We start from the raw sequence: 23,989 nt of genomic DNA on the forward strand, positions 1-23,989 counted from the left end.
GGATTTTGCTGTCTTAATCATAAGTTATCAGTAGTGATGGCCCACTGTCTGAAAATTGCATTAGTAGAAGTGGTATGCTGAGCAAGCAGAATGATAAACGCTTAGGTAGAAATTAAGTTCGATGTCTGTAAATTTTGAAATTCCTGATGCACTCGCATGCTTAAAACACTAATGAGACAGTATAGAAAAACATCAAGTATATGGTAACTAAACCTCTAACTTGTCATTTGTCTTTCACATAATATCAGTGCTTCAGCAGTTTTACTCCAAAATCCTGATGCATTGCTTTTTCCCTTATGGGGCTGCAGTGTTCTGTGCTAACTGATTGATTTGGAAAGCTAGCTTGCTTGCCGGAGCTGTAGTGTTAAATTCCTTTAATAAACACAAATGAGATAGTTTGATGTTGCAAAAATGTTTATGAGGTAACAGTCTATTTTTTTTTTTTTCTTAATAGTTTGCATAACTCAGCTTATTCAGTCTGGAAATGGAGTAGAACATTAAGGAAGGTTTACAAGCAAGCACTGCACTCCTGACTTTCTGGATGTAAGATACGTACAGATCTGGGTACTTTCATCTTTGCCAACACAGGACAAACACCTGTCAAAAGACAGATAAGAATATTTTTTAAAGTGCTCTTTTCCCCTCTGTAGCATACTAGATCTCATACATAGAAGATGAAGTAGTGTAATTTATAAGTAACAGCAAGGATCTTTTTCATTATCTGTTCTGTACTAGTGGAGAGATCAGAACACTTAGGCTTTTAAATTGTGAGTGTGAACAATCCTGGAAGGCAGAGGAAATAATAGATTTTTAAATTCACTTCTTATTCTGGTGAGAGAACTTGAAAAGTAATTATTTTACATAATTTTTTCATTATATGCTCTCTGTCTTCAAGAGAAGGAAAGCAATGAAGAGGAAAGAGAGGGCTAGGTCTAGACTTCATTCACAAAAGCAATGAAAAACAGGAGGTGTCTTTATGGTACTAAATTTCTCATATCTGGTGCTGGGGAGATTAGAGCAGTTTCTGCATGGTGGGATGTTCTGAGATAAGTTTTTCTGTCAAGGTAGTTTCAGTTTTTTAAAAACACTCCTGCATTCACTGAGGAAAAGAGAAGGACAGAGCGAGGAAATGACTTTGCTGAGGTTTTGTACTCATATGAGTCTGGCCTATCGAATGCTGAACACCAATGTTACGAATTCAACAGGCAGCATTTGTGTGCAATGGGACGGTGGTTTGTGCACTGCAAGGTGCCAGTGGCTACCTCAGACCTCCTTGGGCAGAAATCCTAAGCCAATTTACCTGTCTTGCTCCATGAACCAGTAAGCCTCATTACATGTTGTAAAAATCCTACTCTAGCAGATAAGGTTTTCATGGAAAGTAATAATTAATCTGCATGGTTGTACGCAATGGAATGGTTTTGCGTTTGTAGAGGTCCCTGCTGTGGATTTAGCTTCCTGTTAAAAGGAGACTGACAAGCAGAGCTGGAAAAAAAAACCTGAGCTTGGGGAAATTCAGGAGAGCAAGTCAGTGCTTTGGGCCTCAGAAAAGGAACCCTATGGAGATGTCATATGTCTCAGCTCTGATGAAGGAGAGGCAGTGAGGAACAACTCGGAAAGGATGTATAGGAACAGTGCTGTGTGAAGTGGTATTGGTGCTTCAGGTTTCTTTTGCCTTTTGTGGCTGATTAAAACTCCAGAAGGGGTGATATGAGACACAGTCTGGCTACACATCTGAGTCACAGAGGAGGCAAATTATCCCAAGACTTTGAGTGAGAGTTGTCAGGGAATTACGAGGACATGAGTCTGTGATGCTGTTCGTATCTATGAGGATGTGCAAACAGCAGTGAGCCAGATTTACAGAGTTCTTTTAACTACTGCAATATTAGGCAGAAAAGGGTGATGTCTCCATCTCCTCCATATTTTTATATAGGTGAAATTGTGCATCAAGTTCTACTGTAATTAGTGGAAACTGTAGGGAAAACTTAATCTTGATGCTTGATTAAAGCATTTAGAAAATATACTCTAAAAACATTTCACGCGTACTAGATTATTAAATCTTTACAGCCTTTTCAATACAGCTTTGAAAATCTAGGGAAAAACGTACATCATAATTTACTTAAATGCCTGCATTTTTCAACTACTGTATTTTGTTGTTCAAGTAAAGAAGGTGGTATATTGAATATACAAAAGTAGAAACTTACATTTGGCCTTTTTTTTCTACATTGCAGTTTACTGTCTACTAACTTTAAATATACTGGTTTGAGATACTTGACTAAAATTACATTAATAAGGTATTTATTTACATCTCTTTGTCATGAAGAGGCCAGTGTGGCTGCCATGGTGATATTTAGTAAGTAGTAACCCCAGGAATGTACAGATGTATACTCCACTTGGCAAGTATAATGCCCTCTCTCCCTAGAAGACAGAAAGGTCAAATAAATTAACTTTGTTAGAAGTAATAATCTACGCATTGTGTTAAATCTTTTTCTTATATTAATGTAAAGAAACTGATAGTGATCACTAATTCCTATCTGCTTTCAAAAGTGAAGGATGAGAAAGTATACAGTATACAGTGACTTTCATTGACTTTGGGGGCCAACGCTGCAAGGCAAGTTCTCTGTGTATTGTAGAAGCCTCTCAGAGTAAAGAAAACATATGTTCACACTTGGTATAGTGTGATTAGATGTATTTTTAAAAGCCAAAAATCTCATTCAAAACCTTAATTGTGCTGCAAATATTTACATTGCAGAACACCTGTACTTCAGGAGTGAATACTTGTACAACTGCTTAACGTATTAATTAAAGGTACAATTAATTAATTTAATTTCCCTATCCAATATATAAATGTATATGTGTTGTCTTAAGCAAACTTAGTATTTCAAGTGTTCATTAAAATACCATTAGCTGCAATATTTTGGAAAAAATGTGAAGAAAAAAATGTTTCAGACTCTGCAAATCCGTAGAAACATGTCAGAGCTTTGATATGAAAAACTATACTGATTTATCCTTTTGGTTCTTTTTATTATATTTGCCTAATATAACTACATTCATTGAATAGGCATGAGGTTGTGGTGTATCTCTTGGGAGACTGATTTATATATTCCTGCAACTGACCTCTTTACACATTTTTCTCCAAACCATTTTTTATATTTTTTTTTTAGTTTCTAGTAAATGTGATTATGAAATAGAAAGTGAACTCAGTTAATGAAGAACTGCCTTCTTGGTTCCCCTAAAACAATAACACTGAGTGAGAGGTGAATGGCTTGATTCGTTTCTATGGGTCATTAACTTCCATGCCTACAGATGACAACATTAATATTCACAATGTGAATTATTTCTCTGCTGATTAGTGTAGGAGAAATACACAATTAATATACTTATTGCATGATCTAACACTGTGCTGGGCACCCTTCTGGATCCCTTAAAACTCAAAATGTCCCTTCTGCCCAAACATAAAAGCACCTCTCATTTTAAACAACATGGTTGTGTTTCTAGAATACAAAATCTGTAGCAATTATTAACTGCAAAAATGGACAGTATGAAGCAAACCAAGTTTTAGAATGACTAGTAAGTCATGGGCTGATATATTGATTTGCACCTTTATTTAAACATAACTGACTAAAATCTGCTGAGTGTTTGGGCTTTACCTTACTCCCAACCCATTAGACGTAAGTAGTTTAGAATTCAATGATCTGATTGCGGAGTTCAGAGGTTATTAAGGCAAAAGGGGCCTGATCAATGCCTTGGGTTTGGTTTGGTTTTGGTTTGGTTTTAGTGTGTTAATTAGTCAACAGGAAGAGAAATATATGTGTAATGCAAAATAACTCAGTCTCAAGTTACTAGAATACCAGAATTGTTCATAAGCAGAAAAGGGGAATCCAAAAGCAGGATATTGGCACTTTTGTCTGTGTAACGTCACTTTCTCAGGTGATGTCCTGAGCTGGAGGTGTTTGAGGGGGTGATATGATTGTTTCTGATCTGCTTTCCTGGGGAAACAAATCATCATTTGAGGCAAAAGAAGTTCAGTAACCGAAATGTTCATGATTCACAATTGGCCCTTGATTCCATTTGTTGTTACTGTTTGCATTTGTTTGCATTAACTCCCCCAAACCAGGTTGTTTTGCTGGTATCTAGTACTGAATAGTTTCCCTAATCCCCAAGCCTACATTAATTTGCAAGATTTCCCCACAACAAATTAATTTTTTGTGGGCTATTCTGTTTACTTTCGCCAATGATTTTTTAATCATTTTTTCTATAGCTTTGTCTTTTAGTGTGGTGAGATATAAGCTTTGTTCTTCCCTAGCTGCTCTTCATTAAAAGTCTTCTGTCCTTGGTCTTCCGAGTACATGAAAGCTTTGTGCTCTTTTTCCCAAGGACCATTTATTGCTTCCATCATGTGGGGAGTTAAGATACTTGATTAGTTTTGGAGTTTGGGGACGTTCTCCTATTCCTGTATGTGGACCTCTACTTTCAACTGCATGCAGGGACCAGACCACCTCATTAGTCAGGTCATCTCTCAGTAGCAGTCAGCTTTTCTTAGAATAGAACACATTTTTAGTTTCAAACCTTGAAGTGCTTCCTGTCAGGTTCTTGCTCCAGTTCCATTGTGGCTTTTTATGCACACAACAATTTTTATTAACAAAAGGGTTGTGTGCATAGCTGGGATAAAAGGATGAGCTGGGGTTGGAATGATTAGTTCCAGCACTTGGCCACACAATTCCTATGAAAAAGGAAGATCAGCGTTCAATTAAACCACCAGAAGACGGTCTGTCACAAACTCCATGGCTGGAGAACTGTGGCTATTTCAGCTGCTCTGGCTTTACCTGCTGTTTTGGGGACAGCAGGAACAATTGGCCAGCCAGCAGAATTTCCTATCTTAGTGAAAGAACCTGTGATATCGTGTAAAATTCACTCCTAAGACCAAAGGACATGAAGTTGGCTAAGCCCAGCCCATAGATACTTTGCCTCTCTCCCTGTTTAGCTTTCACAGCTGTGACAGGAGACAGAAAAGGAATATGATGGTAAGGCGAGTTCTGTGTAGGTATTTCACACCCATCTCAAAGAGACAATTTTATTTTCTGTCACTTGTGTGATTTTATTCTGTGTGTACAAAGACAGATTCCTTGAATCATCACATAAGTTACAAATTCCATTTAGTTTCCATGAACCGTGAGTCTCTTCGTGTCTGGGGCTGTCATGTGCTAACAAGAGACAGAAGAGGTGCCAGTGTGTCAGTCATTACAGGCTCTCTCCATCTAGCTTACTCAGGGCTAGGAGAAGCAAATGAGGATCAGGATCTTAAATAAGGACAGCGTATCCCTCTCAGGAGGAGCCAAGACAAAGCAACTATGTGGTAATGTCTGGATTTCAGAGCCAGGAAGCATTTTTGGAAGCAGAAGCAGCTTGGTCAGGAGAGATAGAGTGATGCATGGACACAGCAGAGTGGCCCTGTGAGCCAGGGGCAGTGGAAGCCACTGGTGTGGGAGGTGCGGGGAAGGTCCCTGGGCACCAAAGGGGGTGTCTCAAGACCTCGAGGAAGATTTGAGAGTGAGGAAATATAGGCGGAGAAATCTTTGTGTGTTTGCCATTTCATGTGGTTCTGTAGATCTCTAATGGTCATTAAAGTGAAGAGTGGCTGCTTTTGAGACAGTTTGTAAAGTATGTGCATTACCTGATTCACCTTTGTGGAATCCTGGAGAGATAAATTGTCACTCAGATGTCGGCTATGACTGAGCTCTGGGAAAGCCTGAGTCAAAGCCATGGGGATTTGGCAGCAGTCACAGGGTCTAAACAGCAGTCTCTGTTCTTAGAAGAGAGAAGAGATTGCCTGGAGACCCAAAGCAGATAGAAGAACTTCAGAGTGTTTTTGCATGGAAGCAGACTGAGTCTTTGTGTGTGTCCCACAAGAGCTATCATCGAGGCTATAGTATCTCAGGCTTTGAATTCTTACCTGTAGTAAAATGAGAAAGACTGGAAGAACAACAAAATATGCACACAGTAAGATAACAAACAGTACCATAGGTGGCTCCAAGCATTGTCTGGCATTCACACGTACACAAGGCAGCCACCAAACGGAAATCATATAATGTGCAACTTGTAATAATTTGCACTGAACCCAAGAGTCATAATTCCCACAAACAGACAGGCTGTTAGCTTATGGTTAGTGCTGTACAGTCATAGCCAAATAGCTTCTGACTGATTTGGTGCATGGGAAAAGGAAACCCATGGTCACTTGGAGCATGGTCAGGGTAATTCATATGTGTTGGCGAATGACCACGTGCCCCCTGTGCTTGCAGGAGTAAGGTCAGACCGCCAGCATTTAGGTCACTGACTTTGCATGTTTCCTCATGCTGGGCGATGTGATAGCACTGGCCTGCCCGTATGAACAGCTTTCTGGGATGAAGTCAAAGCACAGGCTCCTCGGGGGCAATTAGTTTTACTAAAGGAGTGAAATGCTTAAGAGGAGAATGTGTAACAAACTAATGTAAATGGTTCTTCTGCATAAACTGCAATCTTTGTGATTTGTTTTGGGAGTGAGGGGAGTATACTTTGCTGTTTGGTTTTGGTTTCCATAAATTCAGAAAATGTTCCGAATTGTTTTTTCTGACAATATAACTGTTGAGATGGAGGTGAAGCTTTTGTGATTAAGGGAAAATATTATTATAAGAAAATCAGGGATTATTGTGATGTTCATGTTCCAGACTTAGGCCTGGAAACAGAGGAACTGGGGAAATTAATTTGTATGATTTCTACATATGTAAATGGACAAATAATTATCTATCAGTATAAAATGTTAGTGGATATTTACTGTAAAATAATTAACTAAACTTTATAAGCAAATTAAGATTACCTCAAATTTACATACAATGTGAAGAAAAGTCCCTTTATCCTCTGTAACTGCAGCATTTGGCAGATTCAAGAATAAATAATCTTTTGTGGCAAGGGTATGCCTTATCAAACATATGCAGATCAGTGCTAATTAATGCTAATTAAGGTTTCCTGTCTATCTAGTTGGAAAAACGTCCAAATGTTATGAAATCCAGTTAGTATGCCTATTACCCTAATTGTTTTATATGGGATGGTTCTTAATTAAAATATGTAAATTGACCTTAATTGCTATATACTAATGGAGGCTCATGTTATCTCACTAAAAATGACAAGATGGTGAGGAGGGCTACTTAAACAAATAATTCTGATACATTTGTAAATAAATGACCTTTACTCAAAATTATTTTTAATTGGAAATTGGCAAAAGGAACATTTTGCCATCTATGTTTCTCTTTAGTTTTAAATAATGTCAGAATTTACAGTTCTTTGTTAATATATATACGGTGACATTGCACCTTAATTAAGACTACTAAACAAGTCAACATTTTGTGTGTTTACTGTATGTTTCAAAATTGTTTGCTAACCTCATGTTGACCTTCAGAAATGTCATGCTTTACCATGTTGATCTTAATTTCCAGTATTTGGAGAGTTATTTTTTATTTGGGTCTTAATAGTATCATTTAATTTGTGAAGTCTGAAACACTGGTACACGTTCACTGGTGACTGGACCTGTGACCCTGGCTTTTTTGCAGAGAGGCAGGTGGGCAGCACCTCTGCACTTCACCTGTTGGTGTAGGACAGGGACTTTGATCAGCTTTTGGCAGGATAGTTCACATGTGGGCTGTTAAATGACTGAGATCTACATGGGTTTTTACACAAAGTCTTCTATGCCTTCTACCTGACAGAAAAGCATTATTTAAATGATGTTTTGTATAGCAGTTTACAGGTGCTTTATGTTGGCCTTTTCTTGATAGTCATCATACCATATCACACACACAGCAAACATTTTTCTGCTCTGATGTAGATAGTCTAATTAGAGAATCTGCTAATTTAGAGAACTAGCCTATAATTGTGGTTTTTACTCATAATAATGGTAAATTTTTAAAACACCTGATTCATTTAAGTTTAGGTCCTAGACATCATTCAGATATGCCTCACTTTGCAAAATCAATCAGAAAGGCTTCACTGTTTTGCAGGATATTGTGACCAATGTTTCTCCAAGGATTGTGCGTGGAATTACTTCAGGTCCTATGTACGGCCCAGGCCAAGGCTCTTTTCTAAACATTGAACTGATCAGTGAGAAAACAGCAGCTTATTGGTGCAAAAGTATTGCTGAACTGAAGACTGACTTCCCAAACCATGTAAGTACTGCTCAGTCATAAAGATGCAACATACTTATTTAAAGTCTCCAGTTTACAGATATATGAAAATCATCTATTTAATATTTCTTTAAAAGGATGCCAATTGCTTTATTGACATATGAGTGTGTTATTAAAAGCTAGAAAACTGTATCCAAATAATCCCTATGATGGAAAATTCTGTAAAATTGCTGTTACACAAACAGAGAATGTTTCTGATTTTTTTTGTTCGGCTGATGTTTACATTCAAATAGATAATATCAAGGGAAAGCGTTGATCCCAATGTGGATGCTTATCAGTTTCACTGTTAATAATTTTGTATTTAAGATCATATTTAAAGATGTAATATCTAATAATAATTTTCTTTGTCAATTGAATTTGATTATTAAAGGAATCTTTGTGCTTTTCATTCTTAATCCAAATGTGAAAGATAATTCTAGTATTTTTATAGACAATTGGCTGCTTTAGGAGGAAAAAAACAAGAAGACTGACTTAAAGTTAACTTCACTATAAGGACAGAGTTTTGTTAGAGCCTTCTTGCCTATGGGGAATATCTGTCTAGAAGGTACTAACCAAAGTTGGGAATAATGATACCAGCTAGCTGGCATAAATGGTTTTTCGTTACTGTTCTAGTGAATAAGAACAATGAGGTGGAGAGTAAAATTCTCCTTGGTCATTATTTTGAATGGATAGAGCTAAACATCCCAGAGCCTGCATATCATCTGTCTTGAAGTTATTACCTCCATAGATCAGCTATGAACAAAATAAGTGAATGTTTCTGAATATATGAGGGAATGAAGACAATTATATTTTTTTTCTCAGTTCCTGGAGTATAAATGTACACATTAACAAGTACAAAAATGTTTACACACATTGTATTGATAGTAAAACTGAAGTACTACATGTTTAATATCCTGCTTCACTTAGGGTACACTGTGTGTTTCTTTGCTGAGGTTCATGTCACTTTATTTACTGTAACTGGGCTTCATAATAATGAAACCAAAAGGTAATATTGTAATTCTCTGATTTAGATTTTCACATCCTGAATATTGCATGTGGACAGACCACTGACCATTTCTGCTGTGGGAATGGTCTCCCATTGCAGTCTTCACCAAAAATCTATTGAAGCACTTTGTGCTTGAGACCAAACCGTTCTCTTCTGTGAGGAAAAGCACTAGCAACAATTTAAAAGGGAAAAATTGAATTTTCTGAGACCCAGCCTCCTGTGTGGGATGAAGAAGTCCCACTCTTCCATCGTTTCTGGGATGAGCATCTTCTGATCATCCCTCACTGTCTGAGTTATTGCTTTGAGAATGTGATTTCAGCTCCTGCACGTTGGCTGTGGCTGCTGCTGTGGCATTTTTGAGGTTGGTAACACCTGCGTGGGCACAGGGGAAGCAGCACCCAGCAGTAGACCTTGCCTTTGCTGGCAGGGCTTTTTAAAACATGCCTCTGAACTCATCTAAGAACTGTCATAATTATAATGGTAAATTTGCTGCTGAGAACAGATTTTTATTCACTGAGTAAAAGTCTCTTGATGCTTATTTTGAATATTCTGTATAATTAGAGCTTGCAGATTTTTTTTCCCCAATTCCTGTTCACTCCTCTAGAAAGGCTTTTTAAATTTGATGTGTTTTATTAAATCGAAAAACAGTTTCTGAGAACTGTTTAGGTTAACTTAATTAACAAGCAAAGAGTGACATATTCTAGTCAAACAAAGGCCAAATAGAGATCAGGACACAAGTGATTACAGTAAAAAAATTTACCTTACTACAGTAAATTTTAAAAGCAACTAAAAATGTACACATAATTGCTTTTCCTATGCAGTACATGTATTTAAAGTAAGATTTATCTTACAGATGAAAGGGATGTGAGCAAAATAGTTACTTCACTAGAGGATGATCTGACAACAGCATCCTAAGTTGTACTATTAGAAAGAAGTGAACCATAGTGCAAAAAGAGCAGCTAAATTCCCCCAACCAAGCCTAGGATTTGAACTGAATTTTAGAAGAGCTTCTGCAGAAGAGAATGACCAGTTACAGCTCAGTGGATAATGTCACGTAACTGTGACGTGTTTTCTGTATAGATCAGGAACTTGCATCTCTCTTGTGCTGTCTTCACCCCTGTAGTGGGTGGCCTCGTTCTTTGGCTCTGCCGACTCCTGATTCTTGCTTGTACCTCACAATTATCCCTAACGGACAGTCCTTCCCTGCCTTCTCTTCTGCGAGCTTCTCCAACCCTTAATCCACTTCAAGGGGACTGGGGCAAAAGCTGCCACCAGCAGAAACTTACTGCAATGCCAGTGGCAGTGAATTAAATATTTGTAAGGGTCCAAGCAGAGGAGAAAGCAGAAAGTATCAGGATTTTGTACATTTGCTTCTGAAGTAACATCAAAAGCTTTGCTGTTTTGATTTGGGACTTTTTAAAATTTGAGTTCACTTAATATCACTATTACTGCTGTTTCAGAAAACATACACACACAAGGAAATTAAATGGTATGCACAGTATAGGCTTAAGGTGACTCTTTTTTTTTTTTTTTTTAAATTAAGTGATTCTCTGGTAAAATGATTGGCAGTTAAAAATTGGATTGTTTACTTCCAGTATTTCAGTCATCTCAGTAAAGTATTACTTCAGCAACTTGGTTGAAACTGTTTAAAACATGGTATTACTCATGTTGTTTATTCTTAAATTTTCAAAGGATGCAGTTTTGAAAATACTGTGTCCACTGCTTTCCTATATAGCAAGAAAACAACCCTCAGTCAGAGAGCTGTGAAAGTGAGAAGAAAATTGGTCTGTTTGTATTTGCTGTCTTCTTTTTACTAAACTAATTTGCGTATTGAGGTTTAAGTCTGAGAACGTGCAGGAGGTCACAGCAGTGCAGATAAAGGTCTTTGAAAGGACACTTAATAAACAAAATAGTTTGCCGGGGAAATGTCATTCCCTACAGGTCTAATAGAAGTCCTTCACAAACAAGCAGATGTCTGAGAAATTTGTACTGGGATACCAGATTGTCAGCTGTGACACTGATTCTGTGATTCAGATATCAGTGTCATGATGTGTTGAATTGAGAAACCTCTTCTGCTAGAAACACTAAGTACTCTTGAACCCCAAAACTAAGCTGAAGAGCTGGAAGCCCAGATGCTTTTCTCCATGATCTGAAAAGGAGGGAGACACAGCTGAGCTGCCTAGAAGCTGTCACACTCCCTATCATGGAGGTGCCTAGCAGGGCAGAATAGCTACCTGGGTTCCTTTATCTGAATTTCAGATCCACAAATCACATTAAAAAAGCTCCAGAAGTTGTTATTGCTGCAGCTTGAACTTCCCAGAGCCAGCCGTCATGGGTGCTTGGTAGGAGGTGAAAAAACCCACACAGCAGTTGTTAAATTCACCATATGGAAAAGATCCCTTTTACTACAGAAAACTGGCAGTAGGCCTAGTCCATTAACATCAGAGGAAATCCTAGCTGAAGAGGGAGGATGAGGTTGGGATAAGGCAGTGACACTGGTTGCCTCTCTCAGGAACTAAACCACCTGGCCCTAGCTAGTGTGGAGTGCAAGAACGGCCAAGACTCTTCCGTTTCCAATGACGTCTGTGGTGAGTAGAAGGGAAGAAGCCTTGGAGCATGGAGCGTTATGACTACCTTCCCTTTTTTCTTTGTGTTTAACCACAAACCTCATATGACCTGAATATTAAAAGAGGTGGGACTGAGCTACACAATATGGTGCTGCAAATTTTGCCTTCTTGAAGCTTTGGTGTTATTAAAACCGAAAGCAAACAAACAAGAGTAAATACAGGAAAATTCTCATCTATCATCAGCATTTTTTGATAGTAATGTTGGCTATAGCAGATCTGCATGAGACTTGAAAAAGTAGCAGACAACTGGCATGAGAACTACGCTTACGTAACAACTTTTCTGGGAGAGATCAGGAGAACTACAGACCCAAAATCTTCTACCCTTGTATGCAAATTGGTAGAAGGTGTTCTAAAAAATAGAATTAACATAAACAAAAAACCAAGAGAGTAAAGAAACCCCTTTTTTAGTATGCTATACCTTAAAATATGTTCTTTGAGGACATCAAGAGAGACTCAGTTGATAAAAAGAGCTTGGGTTTCTGAAAGCATTTGATAGTGTCCCTCACTGAAGGATTTGATTGAAATTAAGTTACTATAAGATTAGAAGGAAGAAACCCATATGAATAAACAACTAGTTAAACATAGGAAACAATGTTAAAGAATAAATACTCAATTTTCACAGTGGATAAAGAGCTCCAGAGAGATTCTCTAGGGATCTGCGCTGTGTTCTGTGCCATTTAAAATGTTTATTAACAGCCTGGAAAAGAGAGAGAACTTCAAGAATGTGAACTTTGCTGGTAATAGTATTGTAGGGAGATAAAGATAAGAGCAAACTATAAAGGGTTGTGAAGGATCTTGAGTTACTGTGTGACTGGCCAATGAATTGCCAGATAAAATTAAATTAAGATAAATGTAGTATGCACATGGGATAAAACAGTACTAAATTTATACACAGGGATTGATTATAAGCTAGCTGTATTAGGGTTACAGTAGAGAGCACTATGAAAATCTCAGCTTAATGCTGAATAGCATTGAAATAAAGCGTATCACACACAGAACTTCTGGGAAAGGAAGAGAGAACAAAGCAAAACCCATCCCTATGCCAGTGTATTGATTTTTTTTTTTTTTTCCCCCCATATTTTGAATACGCTGTGCAGTTCACATTTGTCTATCTCAACAAGGGTGCTGCTGGGTTGGAACCAGAAGAGTGATGGGTGGAAATGAGCAGTAGGAGACAGCCCACCACGTGCTTCTGTGGAACTGATTCTGATTCTCACAGGGCATTGCTGGTGCCAGAGGTACATATGGGTTGAGAAAGAATCAACTGGAAAAATTATTTGGAGAAGGCTATGAGTGCATCACCTCTGGCTCAGGAAATTCCTGTGCCACAGGTTTCTTAAAAGCTGGGAGAATTTTCTAGGGAAATACTACTCTAAGGTTGCCCTAGAGAGCTGCTACTGGTGTGTGTCAGAGAAGTGGTACTGAGCTACATAACCCAGTTTACATTGTCAATGCTCAAAGAAGAGCTGTTAGATTTGTACCCAGGATTAGAAACCATCTCCTGCCTCACAGTCCTGTCTCAACCTTTGGACCATTGTGCCTGTATTACATTTTGAGAACATGATTAGCATATAACTGCACTACTTGAACTCAAGCTGAGATGAAGGTTTATTTTGTACTAGTTTGAAATGATGTACTAAGGGTTTTGTAATTCCAGTGTGGTCTTCAGTTTCCTAAGATTTGAAAGGCTGCATTTCCAGAGGGTCACCACAGATAATCCTACATATAGGACACAAGAAAGTTTGCTAAATATTTACCCAGAGACAATGTCTGTTCATGCATGTTCCAATGATCATGCAGAATGTGTCATATTGATTGGTCCCAACTGCTAGTGTATTCATTTTGGGTCTTTTGTTATTGTTATTATTATTATTTTAAGAATATGTTGATTAAACTGGCAGAGAGGTGGAAGCATGCACTCTGGCCATCAATTTGAGGGAGTTTTATTTTATGACAGCAAAAATCTTTTGTTGGAAGTGGCAATCTGTAACTCTAAATAGAATCACATGGTAAATTCAGTGAGATTTTTACAATCAGTCTATGATTCAGGTGTACGTGTTTGTGGTGGAAAATTAGGACCTTGAGGAGACATGTGAGAAGATCTTTCATGCTTTGCACTTGGAAACTACCACTTTGTTGAGAAACCTGTCAAACTAGTTTAGTGTAGAACTGTACTTTCTTCCTGTGCCTGTTATAAAGCTGTGACTTATTTTGTTTGTTTTAGTTTCACAGCCAAGGTTTGACAAATAGTGAGTAGTGCGGTAAGGCAGAGGACTATTTGTACATATGCTAAGAATATCCTTTTGATTCGAAGAGTGAGTTATTGATCCCTGCAAGAAAAGAACAATTTTCACAGTTTTGTGAGGACTATGAATGCGTCTTTAAAACTTTAGCCTTAGGGTAAGAACTAGGAGAAAATTAAAGCAGTTTCTGAAATACTTCACCAGCCATCTCCTAGAAAATGACCCAATCTGCTTGATTATTGGAAAAGACAAACTCCTTAATGGCTAGCATCAGCTGAAGCTGGTTCAGGATGTGCTTTGGCTGTTGCTGCTAAAAATTCCTTTTTTGAAGAGATATGTGAGTGGCCGTTAAGCGGGAGTATTGACAAAGGAAATGCGATAAACATGAAGGCAGTGTGATTAAAAAAGATATTTCTAGAATGTAATTCTGCTGACAGTGACATGAAGAGTTTAATATTTTTGTTCATCTTATTAAAGTTCGAATTTCCTTTTATCTTTTCTATGCAGACTATTATTTAGAGAGAAAAGAAAAGCTCTTAAAATCCCCAACTGTTTTCTCAGTTTGGTAAGTTACAGTGTGCACAATAGAGTGCTGCGAAATGATCTGTGAAATCCGGCTGGGTATCAGGCAGAGGATTCATTCTTTCTAGAAATGTCCTCCATACACTGCGACAAAGGAAATGGCATCATGTATTAAAAAAACCTGTACGCTAAGATGTCCATTTCACCCCCACCAATCTGTGCTTAAAATAGCAATAACAACCTTGGTTCAGGGCATTTCCTGGCGATTAATAACCGGCCAGGGTTAATGGCCCTCAGCAGTGCCTCAGGCCATCAACTCCTCCCAGCCAGTCATTACTCCCTGGGAAATGCCCTTCTCTGGGTAGTTATCTTTTTAATATTAGGATGTAGACATTGCCATTGGCTGGGGAGAAAATGACTGTGTGTGAATGTTAAAAAATAAACTCCCAAATGGCAAAATTTTAAAATTACCAATAGCCAATGATCCATCAAAATCAGAATCTAAAGTTTGTAAGAATGGCAAAATTCTATTAGCCTTATTATGTGTGCAAAACATTTATCCCCAAATACTTCTCTCCAGTTTCCGTTTCATGTTTGACATTGGTAACTGGGTAAATTACAAAAGTTGACCTTTTAAAATGCACAGTAGCTTTAACATTCATTTATACTGACTGTGATATGATTTTTGGCCTTTTATGAGGCACTGTGTGTATGCGATTTAGAAAATTCTGCTTTTTCTCTTTTGTGTAATGTATATTACAATAATAATAAGAAAGCAAATTTATACCTGATAAAAGTAGCAAGTACATGCTGTTCCTGTAGCCCATATTCTGCACTTGATTTCTGTAATGTGGTTTACATTTAAGGCATTCTGCTAGAGCTCTAATGAAGAAAAATATGAAGGCTAGTTCTATATTTAAAAGTCTTGCTCACATACTTATGTAGGCTAGGAATACTAAAAATAAAATTGCATCTAACTGCTGTCCTGGCAGAACCCTAGTGTAGATGCAGTTATACCATCAAACTGTTTATTTTTGTTCTGGAGCAAGAAAAGCATTTACTAATATGAACTGTGTCGGCAGTAGGAGAGCTGGCTCTGTGCAGACATGTTCTAGCATAGACAAGAAAGGCAGAGGCAAGTGCTTGAATCTATCACGATTTGAGCCAGCTCTTCAGTCTGATTGACAGCAGCTGGACTATATCCCAGCCTCCTGTGCTTTCTGGGGAGGGGGGCTGTGGGAAGATCTCAAATTCAGAGCAAAATGTGGGAATAAAGGATTGCAAGATTTTTTTTTCCCTTATCCACTGAAACATGTAGATTAGCAGAATTCTTAGTGAGCTCTGAACTCATCTTAATCTACCCCCTCAACACTGCTGATTACTTCTGAAATTTTATGCACATTAAGTACTGTTGTCATAAACTTTTACATAGTCATCTTCACCAAACTTCTCGTGTCTGTCACATTTCCATATTCTAGATCTGTTCACCCTGCTTTTGTATTTTAATTCCTTTTTATGTTCTGTTCAAAACTAATGAACTGCACTTGCTAAACATGCAAAATCAGGTGGTCAGCAGGACCCAAAAAGCAAAACTCTTTCTCTGTTCGTATAGCATTAGTCTGACGTACTGTTACGTGAACACAGACATACAAACAAATTATTAATACCACAGGACAGCAAATTACTGTGTGTCAGTATGGTAACTGCCCGTGTGCATGTTTGTAACTTGCAGAAAATACAAGCTATTTCAAGTTAATATGAATTTCTTTAATTTTGGACATAGCAAATTGGACTTACCTTGTATTTTGTGGGGTTTCAAAGAGTGCTGAAGCAGGTGATTGCTGCAGGTGCACTGTTTGCTGGTAACTCTTAAATCAGCAGTAACTGGTTTGTGTGTCTAAACCTTGTGTGCCTATTTAGTGGAGATGGTATACTCTTTTAATTGTTGAAGGAAAAATGTAACAGTAAGTACTTATTTTCTGAACACTTGAACCCAAATAGATGTTTTAAAGCCTTCTTTCAAGGAGACCTAAATACATCCTTTATTTTGAGCTGCATAAGTTAAATGTAAACGCTAAGAAAATAACAGAGTACTTTTCTATCCTATTTCTTGCTGCTGCACCTCTCAGACTCATGACTCCCTGAAAGAATGCTTTTTTGCTGGTTTATTTTTACGTCTTTCTTACATATTTTTAAGCTCAGTTCTTAATCTATTTCAAGTTTCATTTTCTTTTAGTTCTCTTTATGTTTAACATTTTTGTTATAAAATTGTACTTACGTTGATTGTTTCTGTCTATACCTAACAGCTAGTTAAGGTCTTAGGTTTGACAAAAAGTTATATTGAAGTTCTATGGCACTTTTCTTGCAGTGTAAAAATCTCATAGACTTACTCTTGACCACGTAAATCTTGGCCACCCAGCCATTTATGCGAGATATCCATATTAAAATCTGAATACTCTTGCAGAATGTTTGATCTAACTACAGTTCAGATGAGAGTATCTAGAGGTTCTGTGAATTTTATAGGTGCCCAAGTTCTTACCTGTGAGCAGTGTGTGCATTTCAAGGTAAAGGATGGACATTAAAAATGTATATGAGTCACATTTGCATTTTCCTACTGTTGTGCTGTCGGCACCCCTCTGGTTCCTGGAAGGACTTCTGCCTTCGATTCTGCCAGAGGCATCCACATTTCACCTGATTTATTTTCAGTTTATCTTTTTGGGAACACGCGCACTCACTGCTGGGTCATTGATAAAATCTCTCCAACGTTAGATGGCAGTTGGTCTTACAGTGCATTCAGTTGGATGGGACTATAATCCTATAGACTATTCAATGCATTTTAATTTTGAAATATGTAATAACATAGTGGTATACTGAACAAGTTAGATAACAATTTTATTAAACATCCAAATATTTAGTGAAAATAATAAGGCCTCTTTCGATTTCTCAGCATCTCCAGATAAACTTCCATAGAAGATGAAGAGGTGGGTGGAACTGGCAGTTAAGGAGGAAAGATTAGCCAAAAGGTAGCTGCCAACTTCTAGCCCTTAATTTTGTATCTTCTTTGCTTCTGGAATGTAGCCAAAAAACTACTTAGGTCATCAGACATAACAGCAAGCTACTACTTAAGTAAATTATAATGCATATAAAAAAGCATAGAGCTACCCACTCGTGAGAATTTCTGATCATATCTCAGATGGAAGCACTGAAGACCTGCCATCATGAGTTTCACTGTGTAGTGGCACTGCTGTTCACTGAATTTTTAGCCCAGCTGGGAGATACTGGTGGTAATAGGAAGGTTATATGAAGAGATCAAGTTCAACAGAAAACATGGATTTTCATCTTTACGTCTTGAGAGCTTCTGTGCCTGTCAGAAAGCAGAGTTTCTTTCTTTGCTAGGGAACTATTTTAGTATATTTTTCACTATAGAAATATTTATATAAGAAACAATCTTTTCCAAATGAAAATATTTATTTTTAAAAGTTTTTTGTATAGTCCACAAAACATGTTTCTTACTTGTCTTACCTTCTTATCTTGTCTCCTTCCCCTTTAAAAAAATTCCTAAAATGTTACTGGCAAGAAGTTATCGTGTGCTAATTTATTGCTAATCATTTGAAAAGAGCAACAAGAATTAATTTTGTGTAAGAAAGGGCTTGCGTTAATGTGTGCCTAAGCAGAAACAGTTGTCACCCACCAGGTCAGGAGAGCTCTTGTTCATTTGAGGAGGTGAAAGCTGGTAGGAATCAATGAACATGTGTGAGTGTGCCTGGTACTTCTCTTTGTGGCAGTTTGAGGTTTGTGCATTGTATGTGAGGGAGGTGGATGGCATGTTGTAGCTGTGGAGATGGCCTTGCTGCTGAGTCTAATTAAAAAGCAAAGCTGAATGAGCTTGGACGGTGTCAGAAAAAGTAGTACTGAAGATTATTTTTGCTTTAGTACTTGATGACAGTGAAGAACAAAATCTGAAGGTAGGTACCAATGAAGAAAAATAAAAGAGATTGGCCCTGCAGGATCACAGGAAGAGTCAGTGGAGACGGCAATGGACCAGGTCTCACAGGGGAGCAAAGATGACAGCTTGAAGATTGCATGAGAGAACAGAAGGCAGAATACAAAGATAAAAGACAGGTTTGAACAAATACCAGACTGCAGCAGGTTCCTGTGCCTGGAGAAGGCTTGTTAGGCTTAACGTCAGAATTGCTAAAGATAGTTGGTTCTATGCTTGGTGCAAGGGTATGAAGTGAACATGAAGAGAATGAGGCAAGAATACTTGTTGATCATGTGTGTTTTCTCAGGGAGTGCTCATAGGAAAATTCAGGTTGTCAGGAACCTCAGGAGGTGAGGTGAGCTGAGCTAGTCTAACCTTCTGCTAAAGTAAATTGGTTATGAAATTAGACTATTCAGAGAAAATAATACAAATTTGGAGAGAATGCCCAAAGAAGTGGAAAATTCAGAAGAATCATTTTAGCATTTGGAGGAGGAAGGCACAGGTATCACAAGAAAACAAAAATCAGTAGATCAAACAGTTATTATTATGTTAGTCTGCATTGTAGCTTTCTACCATCCTTTCATCCATGCTTTCCAACAGGAAAATAACACAGAAAATCTTTGTGTGAGTGATCCTTGGTGAAGTTCCGGTGGGGATGGATCCCACTGATTCTACTCTGGCCACTGAAAAGATTCCATGTTCCCAGCCCTGAGAATATCTGCAGATTATCTCACTCATGAGTTGAACCTGGCCCATGAATCAGGCAGGTTTTAGAGTTTGACCAGTCTCTCCTCTTTCTGAAGTCCAGTACCTGGACCAGACAGGAGAGAATTACACAAGGGACTGATAGGTCTCCCCTGTGCAGCTGGCGTGTAAAACCCTCAGAAAATTTCCTGAAGAAAGGACAAGCCTTACAACCTATTCCCACACACTTTCTTAATGACCATACCCTCATCTATCAGAACAGCCTAACTAGAGAGCTGTTTGTGGAAAAACCAGCAAATTATCAGTGCTTTTCTGTATATCACTACAAGAATAACGGTGTACAGAGAGTGGGTGAGTTGTGGAAAATGCAACCAGGCTGACAAAATCACTCACTCCTCTCAAGTATTGCTTTGGCACCAGCAATGTCACATGATGAAGTAGATCACAGGGCTCTAAAATGTAAAAGGGAGGGTTTTTTTCTCCCTCCTCTCTGAGCTACATTTCTTTCGTCTATCAGCACCGACACTGCTAGTTTTCTTGAGCCTTCAAATCCAAGGAAGTGAATTAAAAGAAGCCCTGGGGGTGATGGAACAAGGGAAGATAGGATGGACTTCTCGGGGATGCAAAGAGACAGATTGGACCTGGGGAATTGCTGGCTGACTAAATACAGGATTTAGGGAACTCTGACAAAGTTATTCTGTGTGCATTTTGTCTCTATTTTCTAATGAATTTGCTTTCTAATAAATTAAGCAGCTTTGCTGCTAAGTAATAATGGAAATATATCTGCATGTATGTAGAAGCATTCAGGGACTGGAAGGGATCTTTGGGTCCCTTTCAGTCAATGTCTGTCCGTTCCCTCTATGATAGCAGCCTGCAGCCCTTGAACATTTTTGTCTTCAGTTGGCTTCCCTTCTTGGAGGGGCACCCTGCGGAGAGCTGCTTGTGCTATTGTGAGTTTAACCACTAACAATGGGCAAGGTGCTCAAAGGACTGTGTTAGAAAGGACTGTGTGTATAGCTGGGCAGATAACTTGATGAGAGAAAAATTTCTAAAGGTGGAAGAAAAAAATCCACAAATTTGTGTTGCCTTTTGCCAGGCTTGTTTTCCATATGTGGTCTTAAGAATCAATAATGTGTCAGCACCCTGGTGTAAAGCTTTTGCTACAGGTCATAGCATGTGTCTGAAATATCGTAGAATTAGATATATCCTTTTTCTGTTAGCTTCTCCAATATTGTATTGGCCTCCTCTGCTTTCTCTTTATATTAAGTAAGTGTGGGAAGTGCAGAAATACAGCAGGGGCATGGCAGGTCCACAAGGACTTGAAGGTATTGTTTGCAAGGAGTACTGCTGAAAATAAGTATCTGTCTTCACTCTTATCTTGTATTCAGCCTTTGTAAACTTGCATCTTTTCCTTTCAGTAAAGCTAATTTCCATTCGCCCATGTATTCGTTTTCACTCATTACCAAAGAGATTAAAGGTTGAACTAGGATAAGTTTCCTATGCAAGAAGAAAAATCCCAAAGATTCTACTAAATTTCCAGGGAAGTCTTCAGCCACGTGGGTAATTTTCAATGGAACTTGAAGGGTTTACCTGAAGCACTGAAAATTTCAACAGACTATCATAAAATAGACATACACTTTCTAATCGTGTCAAATATTTGAGTTTCCCTGAGGTGTTTCATACAAGTGCTATATTCTCTTTAATTAAACATCTATTTTGGGGAACTCATATTCCATGGTTTCTTTTTCACTCTTCAGGAATTACCATGCCTAAATTAAAGAGGGCCCTGAGGCATGGGAGGTACAAGTGCATCAGATCTCTTTTTGTTCTGTCCATTCATTTTGCTTTCAGTCATATTCCAAGTTGGTAGGACTCCCATTAAATGTTTTAATGGAAAGTTAGCTTTTCCTTTATCCACACTTTCCATGTGCCTGATCTGTGCCTACACACGTATGTGCACAAGCTGGGCCAAGGCCATGGTAGCTCAACTGCTGCCCTGACAATGGCTGATATAGTGCCAACTCTCACATGGCAGAGGAGCAGTTACAACACCAAGCTGCTCTATTGTTTCCTACAGCTGCAGTCCTAAAGAGCAACCTCTTTAACTTTGCGCTCCTGTCAAAGCCATGGCATTCTGTTATTTTACTAAGAAACGTGTTTGTTCATAACCCTTGGCTTTTATTTGTCTGAGGATGTTAGATCCTAACAACTCTAGGTCCCAATTTGAAGCTATAATCCAGGGTACTCACTGACATCCATCAAATAATCTTACTAAATAGATGGAATCTCATTGGTAGAAGTAGAGTCATTACATGAAAATAACTGTCTTTGAAAATAAGTACCTCTGTTTAGGCTGAGAAGAGAATCTTTGTTATTTTCTTCTCATGCGGATTTTGTATGTGATAGAGTGAGCAAATGGTAACATTTTCGAACTCCCATCATGAGCTTCTCTAGACTTATTTGTGAGCTGATAGTGTTTGGCCTGTTTTTTTGTGTTGATCTGTTGTATCTTACTTCCTTCCCCTTTGAAAAACAAACTGGAGATCTCAATATAAAGTAACAAGGTAAAGAGAGAACTTTTGCTACAGCAAGGAAGCTAAATAATAATATCCCATACTAATATCCCATACTTGTCTTATTTTCACTTGCTATAATTATCTTATATATATTATAAGTGCAGGTTAAGGAGGAAACAATTTATGGTTAGAGATTGTTACGTTATTTACTCAGCACTCCCTGTAAAAAAGAAGAGAGAAGAGAAGCACAATTATAGGTCAACAATGTCAAGACATGCTGCATTGCTTGTCTTTATCATCATGCAGAATCTTTTTATTAAGGCAGCATAGAAAGAATAGATTTATGGACTGAAGGTACAATGTTTAATATGTCCATATCCATCTAGATTGGCAGCTTCTACTGACATGAATTTCCCAGGAGACACAGTGTTACTGGTGTCAGTGGATGGCATCATTTACTTCAATGTTCCATTATTAAATTGATAACAAGATAATTCCTCTGCTTCTCAGAGACATGACAGGGTTTACAATTGTTAACTTTCTTATTGCATGGGATTTGATGTTCTGGGTAGTTTTTAATAAGAAACTTATTTTTATTTCAGTTCTGCAACAAATCAAAAATTACAAGAAAGCACAGAAAAAGAGAAATCTGTTTGGGTCTACAAGGCATCAAAAATAAGCTGATTTCTAGAAGGTTATTTTTACAACAAGAAGTCTTTGTGCTCCCATTGTTTTTCAATACTGCATGTTTGTGCAATACAGAATATTTGCTGCTGTCACCCTTTAATCTTGTGAGGTGGTTGTTAGCAATGTTCCGTACGGTGGTGATTGTGGCTGGATGATTTTGAGGATGAACATTTCATCAGCCAGTAGGCACTTGGAGAAGCAGAGGACTGCCGCAAGCAGAATGGAGTGACAGTAAGCCTCCTAGAATCCTTCTGCTGGCAAGACGTGGTATAGCTGTGACTTGGACTAACACATGTTCTTGTAGCTACACATGTACAGGACCTTCAGGAAATTCTCAAGTGTGTCAGCTTGTTATGTTGTACAGGTGAGAGATGGCACGGGTCAGAACTGAGTGCACATACCCCTCATTTGAGGTAGATGGGGGGATTTTAACACTGTGAAGTCACAGTTCCACTGCCAAGTTCTCCTGGCCTAATGTGCTTGTCCGTCTTTTCCAGTGGTGAGAGGTAAACTAAATATGTTATTTTTGCCTTTGTTTTAGAAAGACTGTATCTTCAGTGCCAAGCTCCTTCCTAGTAAAAGCTTCATGAGGAATTTTGGTTAAAAACATTTGGGTTTGTTCAGAATGAGCAGGTAGTGTGGCAAGGCTATACTGTGATGTTTGTGAAGAAGAAACTTATCTTGAAAGGAAGATTGATGTCTTTCCATCTAAGCCAAACGCAAATACTTTCTGAAGTTTAGATTTATCAAGAATAATTTTGTGGGTATTTGAAATCTGGTTTCTAATGTAGTCTTCACTCTTGGCACACCCTCTATCCACAGCAATTATCCTGTTCTGTATTTCTGCTCCCAGGTAGCTGTCCAGTCCTTCAGCCTTCTTGAAAGCTTCTCTTGATTTTAGAGCTTCCAGGGGAAAGCTCTCTTAAAGGTGATGTTAAGAATCTCTATTTCTCCAAGGGCTGTGCATATCAAAATAAAATCCTGGGGATTTTTGCAAGTGTTTGAGAGAGAAGAAGGAGGTGCAGGTTGAGGCCAGCAGCTGTGTCTAAATGGAGCATCCATGGGCATTTGGTGCAGAGGTGTCCTCAACACTGGTGCAGCAGTGAGAAGGGAGGGAAGAGGAAGCAGAAATTACATGGGTGGCTGAATTTCCTAAGTGCAGGGAGATTATACACAGACCTGGAAGAAGAGATTAGGAACCGATAAGGGCCATGGTCTGTGTTAGAAGACCAAAGTAAATATGGTCATTATAGGTGTGACTGTAGAGGATTGTGGTTCCATTGTGTCTGTTGGGAAGTTTTCTAAAATTTGCAGGAACTGAGAGTTATCACATTTAAATCCAGACCCCTGAGATTTTTTTCAGACTCTTTGAGTGTGCTGAAAGTCCCTTATTCCCTGCAGAGCAGTACAGGACAAATGGTAATTGTCTACCTAGAGTTTTACTGCTCTCTGGCTTTAAATAGATGTTCTCAGGACTGTCTGACCCAAAGTAGGCCCAGTTACTTTTTTCTTCCT

General features: G+C 38.3%; 1 protein-coding gene across 6 annotated transcripts in view; it reads left to right on the forward strand.

Annotated features, from left to right (window-relative positions):
* Positions 1-23,989, forward strand: part of DPYD (dihydropyrimidine dehydrogenase) — a 340,194-nt gene that overhangs the window by 199,063 nt on the left and 117,142 nt on the right. For 5 of the 6 annotated variants that reach the window (XM_065842651.2, XM_071810393.1, XM_071810394.1 and 2 more), the window contains one exon: positions 8,025-8,189. The exons of the other annotated variant lie outside the window; for it this stretch is intronic. In XM_065842651.2, the coding sequence (XP_065698723.2) occupies positions 8,025-8,189 (165 nt within the window). The remainder of the gene's footprint in view (positions 1-8,024; positions 8,190-23,989) is intronic. 6 annotated transcript variants of the gene reach the window in all.

This window comes from Patagioenas fasciata, chromosome 6, assembly GCF_037038585.1.
Source record: "Patagioenas fasciata isolate bPatFas1 chromosome 6, bPatFas1.hap1, whole genome shotgun sequence".
Lineage (NCBI taxonomy): Eukaryota > Metazoa > Chordata > Aves > Columbiformes > Columbidae > Patagioenas > Patagioenas fasciata.